Source organism: Vicugna pacos, chromosome 15, assembly GCF_048564905.1.
Source record: "Vicugna pacos chromosome 15, VicPac4, whole genome shotgun sequence".
NCBI classification, from domain to species: domain Eukaryota; kingdom Metazoa; phylum Chordata; class Mammalia; order Artiodactyla; family Camelidae; genus Vicugna; species Vicugna pacos.
Window position 1 is genome coordinate 3,804,331 of NC_133001.1, and position 15,847 is coordinate 3,820,177.

At 44.2% G+C, this 15,847-nt stretch overlaps 1 protein-coding gene across 7 annotated transcripts in view; it reads right to left on the bottom strand.

Moving 5' to 3' along the window:
• LOC102542786 (electrogenic sodium bicarbonate cotransporter 4) overlaps positions 1-15,847 on the bottom strand; it is a 100,117-nt gene that overhangs the window by 78,244 nt on the left and 6,026 nt on the right. For 5 of the 7 annotated variants that reach the window (XR_012058880.1, XM_072937482.1, XM_072937484.1 and 2 more), the window contains exons 2-3: positions 10,497-10,565; positions 1,267-1,347 (exon numbers count right to left, since the gene is read on the bottom strand). Coding sequence is in view for 5 of the 7 variants with exons in the window: in XM_072937482.1 (XP_072793583.1) it covers positions 1,267-1,345 (79 nt within the window). In the remaining 2 variants the exon portion in view is untranslated. Of the gene's footprint in view, positions 1-284; positions 356-1,266; positions 1,348-6,779; positions 6,849-10,496; positions 10,566-15,847 lie in introns of those variants that run through there. The other 2 variants (XM_072937483.1, XM_072937487.1) reach the window with 2 other exon arrangements.

Genomic DNA, 15,847 nt, shown 5'->3' on the forward strand with positions numbered 1-15,847 from the left:
GAAGTGCTGCCTCACTTCCTAGTGAACCAGTATCAGAATGACTGATGCTCCTCCTTCCTCCTCTCCCCTCCCCCAGGCAGGTGTGACCTCCCTTGTTCTACACCTCATCTCTTAAGTGAGCTGTAATTGGAGGTAAGCTATGGACACCAATATTTAGAAGTAAGTAGTTCAACTCTAAATGCTTAGACCACTTGGTTGTTCCAGTGATGAATGCCTCTTCTCCACCGTTAAGGCCAAAGACGGAAAAGAGAAGCAGCAGACATATCAGGAAGTCCTCTACCTACGAGTTAGCTGTCCTGGGTGCTCCCTGCTTGGTCTTCCCTTGTTCGACGGCCATGCACATCTGCCTTTCTGGGACTCAGTGTCCTCACCTATAAAGCAGGAATAAAAAGCCTTTCTCTATTGGCTGGGCATAATTTTTGAGACGTTTAAATGGAATGGTGAATGGGAACATGATTATGAAATTTTGAGGGGCTACACATATAAAAGCATCCTTATTACAGTAATCAGGGGAGACGGCCATCAGGGAAATATTTCACTTTCTGCCCTGGACCTAGATTGTCCCATTTTTTTTCCCATTATAGTTATTTATTAGAGTGTGGCTGTTTATCTGGTGAGCTCTGGGGAATGGCTAACCCTCCCTCAAGCTTCTTTCTTCATTCTGCTCTCACTGTGAACATCTTGTAGTCTGGGGCAGGACAGTGCCAGCTCCTCACTGCATTCTTCCCCATTAACAGCCCCAGAGCGGCTCCACACGTTTCGCAGCTCAGGGAGCATCCAGCTGGACGGAGATTAGCGTCCCCCTCCGAGAGGGCTGGGGTAGCGCCCCTTCATAAACTCTGTGACCGCTTTTCTGTAGAGTGTGAGTTACTTAGGGTCTCCGAGCGAGCAATTCTGGAGCAACAAAAGCATCCCCACTCAATAGTTTTAGCTGAGCTGCCATTTGTAGAATCTGTAAAATGTTCATATTTAGCATTTAGTATGATTTGTAGATTTTACAAAATTAGGAGAGTTCAATTTTGTGTTAGGGAAGCTATGCCCTAATCCTTACAAGCAAAGTACCAGTCACCTGCCTCCAGCCTAACCATGTGGTCCCTTTAAGACATGGTGAAGGCTGGTCCCACCAGATCTAGAAGAGGCACTGTGAGTGGGTCAGGGAAAGGGGCCGATTCTCTAAATTCCCCAGCTGGAAGGGCTGTTATAAGAATATCCAAGGAATTCCCAAGCCCTCCCAGAATTTGCATCAAGTTCTCAAGGTGACCTTACCTTCCTGATCCTGACATCGCCTCCTGTAGTTAGCAGGGTCCAGCTTCCCTACCCCAGCCTTTTCCTCCTCCACCTTCATAACTATAAAAAAGACGAACACAACCTCAAAATGTATACAACACAAAAAGGTAACATTTCAAGGGGAAATGGTCAACTCCATGTTCATGGTGGAAGACCTTAATGCAGATGAAAAAAAACTGAGTCAAAAGGACATATAGAAGGGGAAGGTGTAGCTCAGTGGTAGAGCACATGCTTAGCATGCACAAGGTCCTGGGTTCAAACCCCAGCGCTGCCATTAAAAAAAATAAGTAAGTAAGTAAATAGATAAATAAATAAACCTAATTAACTTCCCTCTTCAAAAAGTGAATAACATAAAAATGAAATAAATAAACCTATTTTTAAAAACCTTTTAAAAAGTAAGCATTTAAACTAGAAAAAGAGCAAGAGGGAAGAGAAAGCAGAAGAATGTAAATATAAAAGATGAAAGTGAAAAATAATGAAAGAGAAAACAGTCAAGCATAGAGATGGCTAATAAATCCAAAGGTAATTATTTAAAAAGATTATTAAAATAAGCAAACCGTGCAAGACTTATCAAGGTGAAAAGAGAATATTTGTAAGTAAACAACACTTGGAATGAAAAAGAATGTAACTAAAAATAACAGTACAGAATTTAAAAATTATAAGTGAATACCATGAAAAAGTCCATCTCAATACATTTTAACTTTGATAATAATGACTGCTACTGTCGCAGTGTGCAGGCTGTTTTAAATGTTCTGCTCTGCATGTGTGACTTAACTGAATCTTCTCAACATTGCTGTGAGATAAGTAACGTTATTATTCCCATTCTACAGATGAGGAAACTGAGGCACAGAAACTGAGAAAAAGGAGATTACCTGACTTGATTACTTGCCGAAATGGGGGAACAGAGATTCAAACCCAGACTGTCTGTTTCTGAAACTACAGCTCTTAGCCACAAGGCTAATAAACAGATACTTGATCAGAAAAATAATAGCAATCATCAAAAACCTTAAAGAGTTAGAAAATCAGGAGTAACTAATAACAATTAATTGAAATGGTTGTGGGAAAGACGTCACAACCAGCCATGTGTTGATCATTCTTGAAGCTGCTTTATAGGTACAAAAGGGTCATCATGTTTTTTCTATTTTACTATGTGAAAAGAAAATTTTCTATAATTAAAGGAAAAATAAACATCAGAAGCAGATAGTTTTTTAAAAAAATTTTTATATGAAACTTCAAGGATTACATAGTCTCTAACATATAAAATTGTTCTCAAAAGTAGAGAAAGGGCAATTGCAGGCAGTCAAAACATCTGAACGCCAGGACAGAGGGTGGGGCTGAAAACAGGAAAGTTGGTTGAAAATCTTCGTGAGAAGTAAGTTAAACTCTCAGATCTCTCTCCTAGGCTCAGTCTCCTACAAGGCCTTGCTTACCCCAGAAGAGGGAAGGATTAAATCAGGAGGCCGCGGAAAGCTGAGGGCAAGAAGGAGTCATTTTACTGGGGGGAAAGGATTAAGTATGGCAGTTAGCCACTCATCCCTCTGCCCACTTGACTCCTAGAATATCCTAATGGTACTTACATGAAGAAGACTGGACGACTTAAAGATTCTGAAGTTTTGGAGACATCCAATTAAATGTTGAAGACGCCACCCAATTGCCCACTGTGAGTCTATCATTCAACAAGTCTAGCCTTGTGACCCAACCTTATAAAACACCCGAACATCCGGCCCTCAGTGCTCATGCAGGCACCTCTCGCCTGTGTGGCCCACTGTTGTCTAAGACAGCGTACCCTAATAAACTCCTTTCTACTCCCATACTTCACCTCTGGTAAATTCTTTAATGGAATTGCGCATCACCATGCCACCGACAGGCCTCCCTGTGTGGCCCAGGACATCTGGGAGAGTAAGTATTTCCTGGGCAAATGAGATTGGGTTCTATTAGTAAGGAAAACAGTGCGCAAGGGCACTGAGTGTTCATCTAGCAGCCTCTGCTACACTTTCCAACATCCATCCCCTCTTCTTCTTGCCTGTTCATAGAATCCCATTTTGCTCAGGTGATCTGTCTAAACCATTCACTACAATCTGATGGCCCTTGGCCAGTAACTAATCTTAGGATTAGTCATGGGGCCCTACCAAGCCAGTGAGGTTTAAATGGAAGTCTGCTGGCTAGGGTTTCCAGGAGAACTTTTATTTTCCTGATAAAGAGTAACAGACAGCTAGAAGGCATATTTTGCCCTTTTGCCTCCCCCTTTTCCTGCACAGACCTTGGACATGGGACTTCTAGATGAAGGAGTCATCTTGCAATAACAATGTGACAGATATGAGGGCCAAAGTCACGAGCGAAGGACAAAGCAGGAGGCTAGCGTAAACCTGGGCTCCTGATAAAATCACTGTGCTCCAGACTGCTGATTTCTGGGCTTTCTGTTATGTGAAAATTAAAAAAAAAATCTACGTAGTATATTTAAACCGCTAGCCACGTTTTCTGTTACTTTTAGCTGAAGGCCTTCCTGACGGATTCGTAATGGAATACTTCAGGGAGTTCAAATGAATGAACTATCTCTCTGTGTATCAACCTGTATAAATCTCAAAAATATAATGAATAAAAAAGCAAGTTGTAAAAAGATACAGACAAAATGATGTTATTTATATAAAATTAAAAACACCAGAACACTACCGATATTATTTACTGCCACATTTATATGTAACAGAAACACAAAATCATGCAGGGGGCATGAGACATACTAACTTCAGGTTACTCTGGGGAGAGGTAAGGTTTAATTGTGATGTTTTAGCTGTATCTTTGATATTTTGGATACATAGATATAGTTATGAAACAAATATGATAAAAGGTTAACATTTGCTAATTCTGGACAGTAATATATGAATAGCTGTCATTCTATAGGTTTTAAATATGTTGCTATTAAATTTTTAATTTTTGTAAATAAATAAGAGAATTCCCCAATACTGTGACATAAAAGTCTCAAATAAAATGGGCCAGCTGACTACTTTACACAAAGGATCATTGGGTGAAAAAAAAAATCCTTACACTTTGACATGTCATTATGAAATTTTAGAATACTAAGTGTAAAGGCAAGAAAAATCCTAAAACTTTTTAGAGTTAGAGGACCAGGAACAAATCACCTAAAAATGAATAAAATTCGGACTATTAGATGACTACTCGCCAGCAAATTATATGAGAGAAGATGATGGCCTAATGCCTTCAAAATTCTGTGGGAGAATGGTTTCCAACCAAGAGTTCTCTACGCAGCCAAGGTACCCGTCAAGAGTCAGTGTGGAAGACGTGTTTGGACATGCAAGAAACAATTTGATTTCTCTCTCATAACTTCCTAAGAAGTTGTTTAAATATGTTACTTCCATGAACCATGGGATCCAGGAGAGAAGGGCCCAACCAGGAGGCTGATGAAGGGAGGTCCCTGGATGACAGCTGTGATGTAGCCCTAGGGAGAAGTCAGTCCTCAAAAGAGCTAACAAGGAGGCTTCAGAAGGAACCACCAAGGAAAAGATGAAATTCAAGAAATTTGATAACACTCCTTGAGAATTTGGAACAACGTATGGAAATGGCAAAGAAAGTGCAAAGAAAGAGAAAGGCAATTGGAAACATCAGGGAAAAATTGAAACTGCAAAAAAGAATGTGATTATGGTACATAATCATAAAAATATAAACACTAATTTTTTAACTAAAAACAGTGATAATATATCTACATTAGGAGGATAAAGAAGAGGAGATAGTTGTGGTATAAGGTAGTTAAATAATCACCTGTAGGTGGCTGATATCTAACTTTGATAACTAACCAAAGATTTATGATGATGATGATGATGATGTAGGTAACCAACCAAAAAACTTGAAAGAATTCCAAGTGAGAGATCAAGATGGCAGGTAGGAGAACTCTTGGCTAACCTCCCCTCATGAACACATCAAAACTAAAACTATATATAGAGTAAATCTCTCTGAACTTGACCTGGGGACTAGCAAAATAGTTCTTCTACAACTATGGTTGTAAAGAAAGCTCCATGTGGAGTCCAATAGAAAGGGAAGAGAAGCAGTCAGCTTAGGACCTGCACACCTAGAGGGAGTGAAGCCAGCTCCAGGGCAGAGACTACCATGCTGAAGCGCACATCCCTGGGCACAGGGAGGAGGCAGGCCATCTCAGTGGTGTGGTACCGATCCCTCTAGCCCCAGCCCAACATATAACCAAGGTGTGCATACTGGGGAAAGAGTGAAAACCAACACACTGGGGGAAGAGTGAAACAGAAGCACAGTTCCAAGCCCTGAGATCCCCAGATTTCAAAATGATATGTGCACCTCCCTGTCCATAACAGCCAACATATGAAAGCTACCTTGGATAGCCAAGATATACAAACAATCGAATATTACTTGGTCACTAAAAGAGAATGAAAATTTACCATTTGCAACAACATGAAATGACCTGGAAGGTGTTATGCTTAGCGAAGAAACTTAGACAGAAAGACAATACTGTATGCTTTCACTTATATGTAAAAGCTAAGAAGTAAAACAAATGGAGATAAAGATAAAGTAACAGAAACAGACTCACAGATACAGAGAACAAACTAGTGATTACCAGTGAGGAGATGGGTTGTGGGGAGATGGGTTACCAGTGGGGAGATGGGTTGTGGGTTGTGGCAAGATGGGGGAAGGGAATTAAGAAGTACAAACTACTAGGTATAAAATAAATAAAATACAAGGATGTAATATACAGCACAAGGAATATAACCAATATTTTATAATAACTTTAAATGGAGTATAATCGGTAAAGATATCAGATCACTATGTTGTACACCTGAAATCAATCAACTATATTTCAATTAAAAAATAATTCTAAATAATTGCCTTTGGGAATTGAAACTGAAGGGTGTGTGCAAACCTGGGATGGAGCTCTGCTGCCTTTTATTATAAGCTCTTACATGTGTTACTTGATTTTAAATGTATGGTTATATATTATTTTTACTGTCAGCATTTTAGGCCAAATAATTCAAGATGACAAATAATTTAATATATGCTCTCACTTTATGTGATAATTGTATCCCCTGAAAATCTATGGTTAAATCTATTTGTTCAAACTGAATCATGTTTAAAATATTCAGAAGAACTACCAAAACAAAACAAAAAAATCTTTAAAAGAGTGGTTCTCAAACTTAAGCCGGCATCACAGCCACGTAGGGGGCTGATTGAAACCCAGCTTGCTCAGCCCCACCCCAGAGTTTCTGATTTTAGATCTGGGGTGGAGGCTGACAGTTTGTATTTCCAACAAACTTCCGGTTGGTGCTGCTGCTAACGATCCAGGGATCACAATTTGAGAAGCCACTGTTTTAAGGAAATAACTCCCAATTTACATATTCTGTTAAACTGAATCACCGTACATGGAGTTTGCGTCACATGAGCTTCACACACATAACAAATCACATCTTTCCATTCAAACTGGGCATGGTGAACTGATAAGCTTAGTGAGAACTCACCAGTGACTCCAATACGTTGGAGATTTTTTGAAAATTGGTATCTTTCTCATCAGACATGGCATGAGGAGCTGAATAACAAAACCTCTTTCTTGTGGAGAAGCCTCCAACCACAAAGGGCAAGGTCATGTGATCTAGGCTGGCCAATTAAACACGCCCCAGTCCCCAGCCACGGGGATTGGTTCAGGGACGATCTCCACGCCCAGAGCTGGGCCAGTCAGAATTCTCCCCAGGACGTTCCCGCTGGAGCCAGCCACAAACACTGCCTGGCCCTGGCTCTGGCTCTGGCATCGTGAAGTTGCTAAGCTTGGCGGTTGTTATTTTGCCTGCCTTCTGGAGGGATGCAGTACCGATAACACTGTAACTCCCTGAGTCAGTTAATTCTGAACTGGCCCTCGTGTTGAGCTGATAAATTCACTTTTTTTTCCCCTCCTGTTTGAATTGAGTTTCAAACATTGGCAATCAACAGTTCCTGAATAATATAAATGAAATAGAATTTTCCAGCATGTTTTAAAAATATGGGTTTTTTTTTTCATATTTGAAGTTCTGTGGGTTTTCAGATTGGAAACTAAGCAAAAAACTGAACACAAGATGACAATACAGACGCAAACAGAGATGAAGACTACAGAACGATAGAAGGATGGTGCTACAATGTAGCTCAAATTCAGGCAGAGGCATACCTCCCAGTTCTATAATAGCTGAGACCATTTTTCCCTTACCTCCTCTGTGCTGGATCCCACCTCCTCACACTTTGAGAGAGGCCCTTCCAGGAGTGTGCAGAAGAACCCATGCTGCCCCAGATCATCTTCCAAGGAAGCCACTCACTTAAAACAACTCAACCAGAGTGTTGACCATATGGGAAATGTTTAGATTAACTGCTGCTCTGATTGGCAGCTGCATGGCCCATCAGAAAATTTCCCAATCATGACCTAACCTTTGAAACAGAAGTTCTGTCTCTGTGTGAGATGGTAACCTCATTGTGATTTTGATTTGCATTCTCCTGATATTAGTGATGCTGAACAACTTTTCCTGTTCCTGTGGGCCACCTGCATTTCCTCTTTTGGAAAAATGTCTGTTCAGTACTTCTTCCCGTATTTTAAATGGGTGGGTTGGTTGGTTGGTTGCTTTTTAATCAAAGTACAGTTGATTTGAAATGTTGTATTAGTTTCCGGTGTGCAGCACGAATGGACTTGCAGGGCATTATGCTAAGTGAAATAAGTCAGACAGAGAAAGACAAATACTGCAAGGTACCATTTACATGTGGACTCTAAAGAAATATACAACAAACTAGTGAATATAACAGAAAAGAAACAGACTCACAGATGTAGAGAAGGAACTAGTTCGTGGTTACCAGTGGGGAGAGGGAAGGGGGAGGGGCAGGATGGAGGTGGAGGATTAAGAGGTACAAACTGTCAGGTATAAAATGAGCTGCAAGGCTGTGCTGTACAACCTGGGGAATAGAGCCCATATTTTACACTAACTACAAATGGACTATAACCTTTAAAACTCTGTGAATCACTATATTGCATATCTGTAACGTATCACACTGTACATCAACTATACTTCAATTTAAAAATATGATATCATAAAATAAATGTATAAATAAATTTAAAAAAAAGTCCTGTCTTCACCACTTCACATAATATAGATTAATTGAATGCCAGATATTTTGCTTCCATAATCTCATTTAATCCTGATTAAAATTCAGTGACGTGCATAATTTTGAACCTTATTTTCTAGATGAGGAAACGGAGATTCAGAGAATTAAGTGATTTTGCCCTGAGTCACAAAGCCAGGCAGGGTGGAGCCAAGATTCAAATTGGATTCTTTAATTCTGGGACCCAAGAAAAGAAGGAAGACAGGGAGGGAGAGAGGAAGGGAAGGAGGAAGAAGAGGAAAGAAACAAAAGATAGAGGGGGTCTGGAAGAAGCCGTCCACTTCTGGGCTCTGGACCCTTCCTGAGGTCTGGCTGAATTCCTGCCCACAAACCCTTTCAATGGCCTTATACAAAACGCCCCTTTCTCTTCGGCTAGTTTCAGCTGATTTGAGTTTCTTGCATCCAAGGAGCATGAATCAGTGCAATCGTCCACCTCAATGTGTCACTGAAAGAATCATGTTAAGACATAGCAGCCCTAGCTTGTAGCAAATGAAAGAACTCGTGACCGCAGTCTTTCACAGACCAGCCCCTCCGCTGCCCAGCTGGCGCACCATTATTCTCCCATCCACCTTCAGATCATAAATCGCCTCAGGGGTGAGCATGGCTTCACAGTGAGGGATCAAACCAAATTCTCTTCTGTCCCAAGTCACTTAAGGGCCTCATTTCACTTTACTGCCCCTGCCACCAGCATGAAATCTGGTTTCTGAGAATCCAAACTCTGCTGACAAAACCAATGCCTTAAGCCTGTAAGGCTAAATTCCGCACCAGCGAGCACTCAGGGCCCCTGCCCAAGCAGCCTTCATGTCCACTGCAGCAAGGAGGCGGTAATATAGCCCGTCTTAGGGGCGGACAGCGTGTTTTGACCATCAGAACCCTAGTGACTGGATCACCTGCCATTTAACACTCCCCCCACCCACCCCACTCCCCACTCCCTGCCTCCCAACCTCCAGCCCCACCCAACACCTCCCATCCACAAGGGCGCAGCAATTCATTCCAACCAATCCACTTTGTTTTAGACATTTGCACTAGACACTGGAAACAAGCAGAACAAAATAGCTTAATTATTAGGGAAGAAATGCAAAATAAGACAATAAAGCCTCAAGTTTAGACATTCATGTCTCTGGAAAAAAACTAACTAGACAAAAAGTTGTGCCACATTCATCAAAAGTCGACCTTTTGGGAGCTTCTCCTGCTTCATCTTTTAAGTCATTTGACCTTATATCAAAGAATGTGGGTACCAGCATGGTAGGCACTGACCCCCTCTGATAGCCCAAAATGGTTCAGGAAAGGACCTCCCTGAGGGCTCATCTGGGATTAGCTTGTGAACTGAATTAACAAGAATAACGCGGGCTCACGCTGGGCTTTAAAAAACTAAGCTAGAAGCCAGAGAAAGGCCACCCTCACCTCCAGGAGCGTCTCCCCTGCCTCTGGGCTTAGCAGACTCCAACCACGCATGCGTCAGGGGAGGAAAGAAAAGATAAACAAAATATTCCTAAACGAACTACCCATTAACAAACCAGGTACTATATCCAAAAACCTAACAACAGAAATGTGTAATGAAAGGCTAGCCATTATTCCGTTTCCATCCCGAGGTGTTACATTCACAGATGTAATCTGTTTTCCCTTAGCTTCTGGGGAAGAAGCAAGTCTCAGGGTTTTTGCTTATTTCGTAAATATTTCAGCTCATCTTGTAATTTTGGCAAAGATGATAGACACATATGTGCCTGGAAGAAGAAGGGTCTCAGTTCCATCAGATGAGAACAAAAAGGAACTAACTCACCAGGCTGTCAGAGTGAGTCTCCTACCATTGCTGATAATCTGGTGTGAGGTTTTGTGCCCCAGACCAATGAACTCAAGGCACCAGGATGATTAATATACCATAATTTTGTTAAAGAAAGGCAAATATCTAATGCTCATTGGAAGGATACCAGCTTTCATGGTATTCTCCTTCTCAGTGTGTACGAATCTCACTCTTAAATACTCTGTGCTCGTACTGTAAAGCACATTTGCCCTTTACTGCACAGCTCAGTCTACTGTCTTGAAGCTCCAAGCAGCGAACTTACCTTCACGCTCTTAGCCCTGGAAAGCGCACGGTCCGGATCTCAGGGAGGCCAGAGTCACTCGTTCTGTTGCTGTTGGGTGGCAAGAAGGTCGCGCTGTGATTTCCAGGCTGAGCAGTATTTGGGGCATTGGAGATTGACCTGCGGGGCTCAGTGGCAGGGCCAGCCATGTGACCAGGGTGGGGGAAGGGACACCCCTGCAGGGCGAGGGGCTGACGCCTGCCTGGCTGGGAGACCAGGGTGGTGCAGGGTCTAAACAGAGCTGCCCGGGATCACAGGCAGACACTTCACTCCAAGTTTCCTCTTGGATTTTAACTTGGTGATTTATACGGCCGTGCTGTTTCAGCCTGGATTTTTACATGCTGGTTTATCTCCCTGCATGGTTCCTATCCCAGACCCTTTCTGATTCTGTCTTAGAGGTGGAGGTCTAAAGGACCTTACAGATGATCCAATCCTGCCCCAGGGCCACCCATTTTATAGATGTGTGGCAGACTTTCCACGAGCCTGCAGAGGCCTGGTTTCTGTATTCCACACTGGGGTGACCCAGGCTGGCGGCTCACTCAAATGTTTTCAACTTTTAGGTCATTAGAGCTTTGAGGACTACTGAGATGCCAATCAAATGGATGTGTCACATTGCAGGTCCCTAAATCTGCAGTTCTCAGATTAGGACATGGTTAGAAATCATAGCCGTTTGTACTTGTGGTTAATGAGTTTGTGTATAGCCATGTGTATTTATGTGTCACCATCACAGCCTTCATAAAATCTTCCAAGATGATCTTTTGGAGGGATCAGGGGACATCATGAGCTACGGAGATCTTTGATCTCAAAGATCTTAAAGACTTCTGGAGACCAGAAGACTAAACTTCTAGCTCATACCTGCCTCTCCACCCAGATGGTCTGTGCTGTGCCTACTAACAAAAAGGGGGTGGGTAGTAAAATGGAGAGATGGTAGAAGTGGAAATGGTAAGCGGAATGGTAGGAATGGCACTATGGTATTTGGGCACAAATGGAGGTGGTGGAGCTAGAGATGGAGGTGATGAGGTGCATATAGAGGAAGTGGAGGCAATAGTGGTGATGGAGGAAGGGGCAAGAAGATCTCCTAAATGATGGAGGAGATTCTTGTTACTATCATGCTGATGACCCTGGATGACCTTGACTTTCTGTGATTACAAGTATGAAATGGTAAGGAAACAGACTCAGACACAGGAAACAATCTTATGGTTACCAGGGAAAGAGGGTGGGAAGGGATAAGTTTGGGAGTTTGAGATTTGCAACTGTTAACCACTATACGTAAAAATAGATTAAAAACAGATTTCTTCTGTACAGCACAGGGAACTATATTCAATATCTTGTAATAACCTTTAATGAAAAAGAATATGAAAATGAATATATGTATATGCATGTGTGACCGGGACATTATGTTGTACACCAGAAATTGACACACTGTAACTGACTATATGTCAATAAAAAACAAACAAATTTTTTAAAAAAGTGTGAAATGGTAAAGGCTTGGCATTAGGAACCTTACTCAGTCCTCAGAGCTGTGTGACCTCGAGAGAACACTTTACCTCTCTGGGCTTCAGTCTTCTTGGAGCAGAATTGGCACTTTTAAAATGGTGGCTTGTTAAGGGGAACTCACATCTCTCCCTCCAAGCACTTTACTCTTCCCTACAAAGAGGAAGCTTCTATCCTCTCTGAAGTTTTGAGAAAAGTACTCTCAACTCATCTCTCTACCTCCTTACTCACTCCGACTTAGTGGATGATGAGTGGCTCTTGGGCTTGAAGAAGTTGGGAGAATAAAATGAGCACGTGCATGACTCAGACCCTTCTGAGAACTGCCTGCCCCAGGGAAGGTCCGAGCTTCCCTCCTCTCCTCTCTTAGGTGTAAACGTCCCAGGGCAGGTTCTTGTCCTGTAGGTAGGGAGTCTTCCAGTGCCGGGAAGATAAGTTTGATTCTGGGGGAAGGAATTAGGAAGCCTGATTGTGACTGCACATTCTAAACCAAAGTCTCCAATCAGCTTTATCCATTATGAAGCAATTTTCATCTCTAGCTGTTTGACTCCTGTGTCTTATTCCTCATTTGATTCCAAATTTAGGAGGATGCCAGGCTTAGAGGGAAGGGCTGGGGGCAAGCGTCACCCTCAGATTCCAGTGCTGGTATGTTAATGACAGAGCCTCAATGGAGCTGATTGGACTAAATGGTCTCTGAGTGTCCTTCAGACTCTGTCATCCTGTGATTCTGAGTCTGCATCTCTGGGATAGAGCAAATATTCACAGAGTGGGCTGAAGGCCATGGCTCGTAACGAACAGCTTCCTAATCTCTGACGCTCCTTCCTGCTTTGCAGCACGATGAAGACCCCAAGTCTTCAGACTCCTTCCTCTTCTCTCCACCAGCCCCTTGTGGCTTCGTTTATGCCCTGTTCTGGGCTGGACCGCATGGTGAGTCCCTTCACTCCTCCCTTGCTGACACCCATGGCCTCGGGCTCCTGCCCTGCACACCTCTTATTCTAGACCAGGAATTAACCTTCTCCTCCAGCACTAAGCTCCCTTCTGTCTCTGGAGAAAGCCTGTCTTCAGGGGCAGAGAACAAAGCCAATACACAGAATGGCAGAAGTGTGTGTGTGTGTGTGTGTGTGTGTATGAGAGAGAGAGAGAAAGAGAGAGACAGAGAGAGACAGAGAGAGAGTGATTGGGAGACAGAACGGGGAAGGAGAGAGAGACCTAGCCCCATGATGTTTGTGGCCTCTCTGTCCCTCCCCTTCCCCATGATTTAGTTTTGTGAGCCAAAAAGTGGTGAGAGCAGCTCTGCTCACCCCTTTTCTCTCCCGTCCTTTCCCCCTGAACTCTTCCCGTGTTACTGCCAAGGAGACTGGTTCACCCAGCTGGCTTTAGGCTCAGGGTGAATGCCTGGGGGCCTTCCTCACACCACAGCAGTTATAGCGGAGAACCACGCGTTGGCTTAGGGGAAAGAGGAAAGCTGGACCCAGTGGTTCTCAGTCAGACATGTCCCCAGGGGACACGTGGCAATATCTGGAGGCACAGGGAGGAGAGTGCTTCTGGCCTCTAGTGGGTAAAGGCCAGGGATGCTGCTAACAGCCCACACAAAGCAGCCAACAGTTAGCTGGCCTTGACTGGCAGCAGTGCTGAGGTCGATGGATCCTGGATTAGACCACTCAGCTCCCTCTAGTCCTGGGCCGCAGGCTGTACCTAACCCAGGCCAAAAGGGCATCCCACATGGGCCCGTCTTAGTCACAGGCTCTACAAGGAAGAAGGCGGGGCAGAGATATTTCCTAACTTGCAGCTCTTAAAAGGGACTCCTATTCCTTTAGAGACTTGGCAGAGACGGGTGGCTACTTCACAGGGACAGATCCTCTTTCCACCTCTTGGCCAGGTGCCATCTGAGCCCCATCGGGGTTTGACAGGTGACAGGGTTTAAGCAGGTTTGACCCCTGGCATGGGGGGCAAAGTAAGACGTGAAAACAAGTTCCCTACCCTGGCGGGGCCTGTGAGTTTCAGGTCCTGTGTTGGTGGGAATAAGGCAGGTCTCTCTAGAACTTTTATGTACATGAAATTCTCCATGAGCTGGGCCAGACTCATTCCAGTGTGTGTAAGATTTGGCTCTCAGATCGTTTGTGCCAAGCTTTGGCAGCTGGAATGAGACTGGCTGCCCCAGATTCTTGTCGACTTTAGCTGCTTTTGAACTGTATCCAGGGTCAAGGAGGGAACATACCGTGACGGGGTCAAGACTGTCCAGGAGGGCAAAAAAAGATGGTAGATGTCTTTAAGGGAAGCTGAGACACCCAAAGGGGCCAGGCTCAGGTTAGGCGGTGGCTGTATGTACCCCCGATCGCCGCTGTGGCCTGCAGCCAGCAACAGCATAGCCCTTAGCTCACTCCGTGCAGCCACACTGCTCGTCCCGCTGTTCCTCCAACACCCGGAGCCGATTCCCACTCACGCCCTTAGCACCTTTGTTTCCCTAAACCTCAGTGTTACTTGTTCCTTCATGTATTCAGCTCTCTGACCAAATGCCATCTACCCAAGAAGGCCCTCCCACACCACCTGTCTAACGTCCCCTAGTCCTTCCCTCTGCCTTCCTTGTCTACGTGACATTTCTAGCCAAAACCGCATTTTGTGTTTGTTTGTTTATTCATTTATTGTCTGTTCCTCTAATGTGGTAAAGATCTTGCCTTGTTCACTGATATATATATAGAGAGAGAACAGAGGCTCATAAACCCTGGTTCCACTCACTGTGGGATCTCAGGCAAGTTACTTATCTCTCTGTAAAATGGGCTGAAAAATGGGAATGATAATTATATCTACCTCCAGGGTTGTTATAAGAGCTGACTGAATCAATGTGTATAAAATCTTAGGTCGATTCTGGCCGATGGGAAATAATTAGTACTAAACGGTAACATTGTTATAACGACTATACTCCCAGGAAGCTCGTGACTTGTGTATTCCGAGGGGGTGGGGCGGGCAGTCCTGGCAGCATGGGGGAATGAGCGAGTCATCACTGTTACTTCTCCCCGAGCCCAGATGCCCCTGCAGGCTCGGAACCAGCCCTTTTCTCCCCTCTGCACCTGCTCTCTGTTGCCCCCTGCAGGCCCTAGATGGAGGCTGGTGAAAGCTAACTGGGTTAGGGGAGCTACAGCTGATAATACTGCCTAAGGAGGAAAGAGGCTTTAGATGGCAGTCCCTTTACTTAAGCTTAGACCTTGACAAAACTGCCACAGAAGCCATCATTTGCAAACATGATTGGGAATCACTGAGACCACAGAGGGACTGTGAGTACCTAGGAGTTCAGGTCCCAAGAGGGACCCAGAGCAAGACCATCCCACTGCTCCCCCAGGCTGCAGGGGACTGTGCTCTGGCACGTGGGCCAACCTGAGACGCCCTGTAAAGCCACTCCTCAGATTAGCCAATGCCTCCTCCAGCCTGGTATTTTCTTGACCTCCTTGCCCCCATTCAAATAGCCAGACTATTCCGTGCTTTGCCTCAGGGAGGGGGTGTGAAAGCAGAAAGAAGAGACAAAAGGAGCTTCCTGCCTTAGGGGAACAGAAAAGACACTTGGCTGGAGCTCAACTGAAGCGTGGGAGATGATGCTCACGAGAAAGACCAAGGCTGTCCCCTGCCCCGCATTCAAGGCCACCTGCAAACATGGAGGGGGGCTCTGAGTTCCACCATGACCTGCAGGCACCAATGAACAAGGACTGTGGGGGACAAGGCAAGGACATCGAGTGTAGGGACCTACAAAGGTCTAGAGTCTAGAACTCTGCAGAGCCCCCCACTGCAACCTCAAAATGGAAACCATGAGGGAAACTCAGAACCAACAGCGATAAGTATCAGCACCTTTT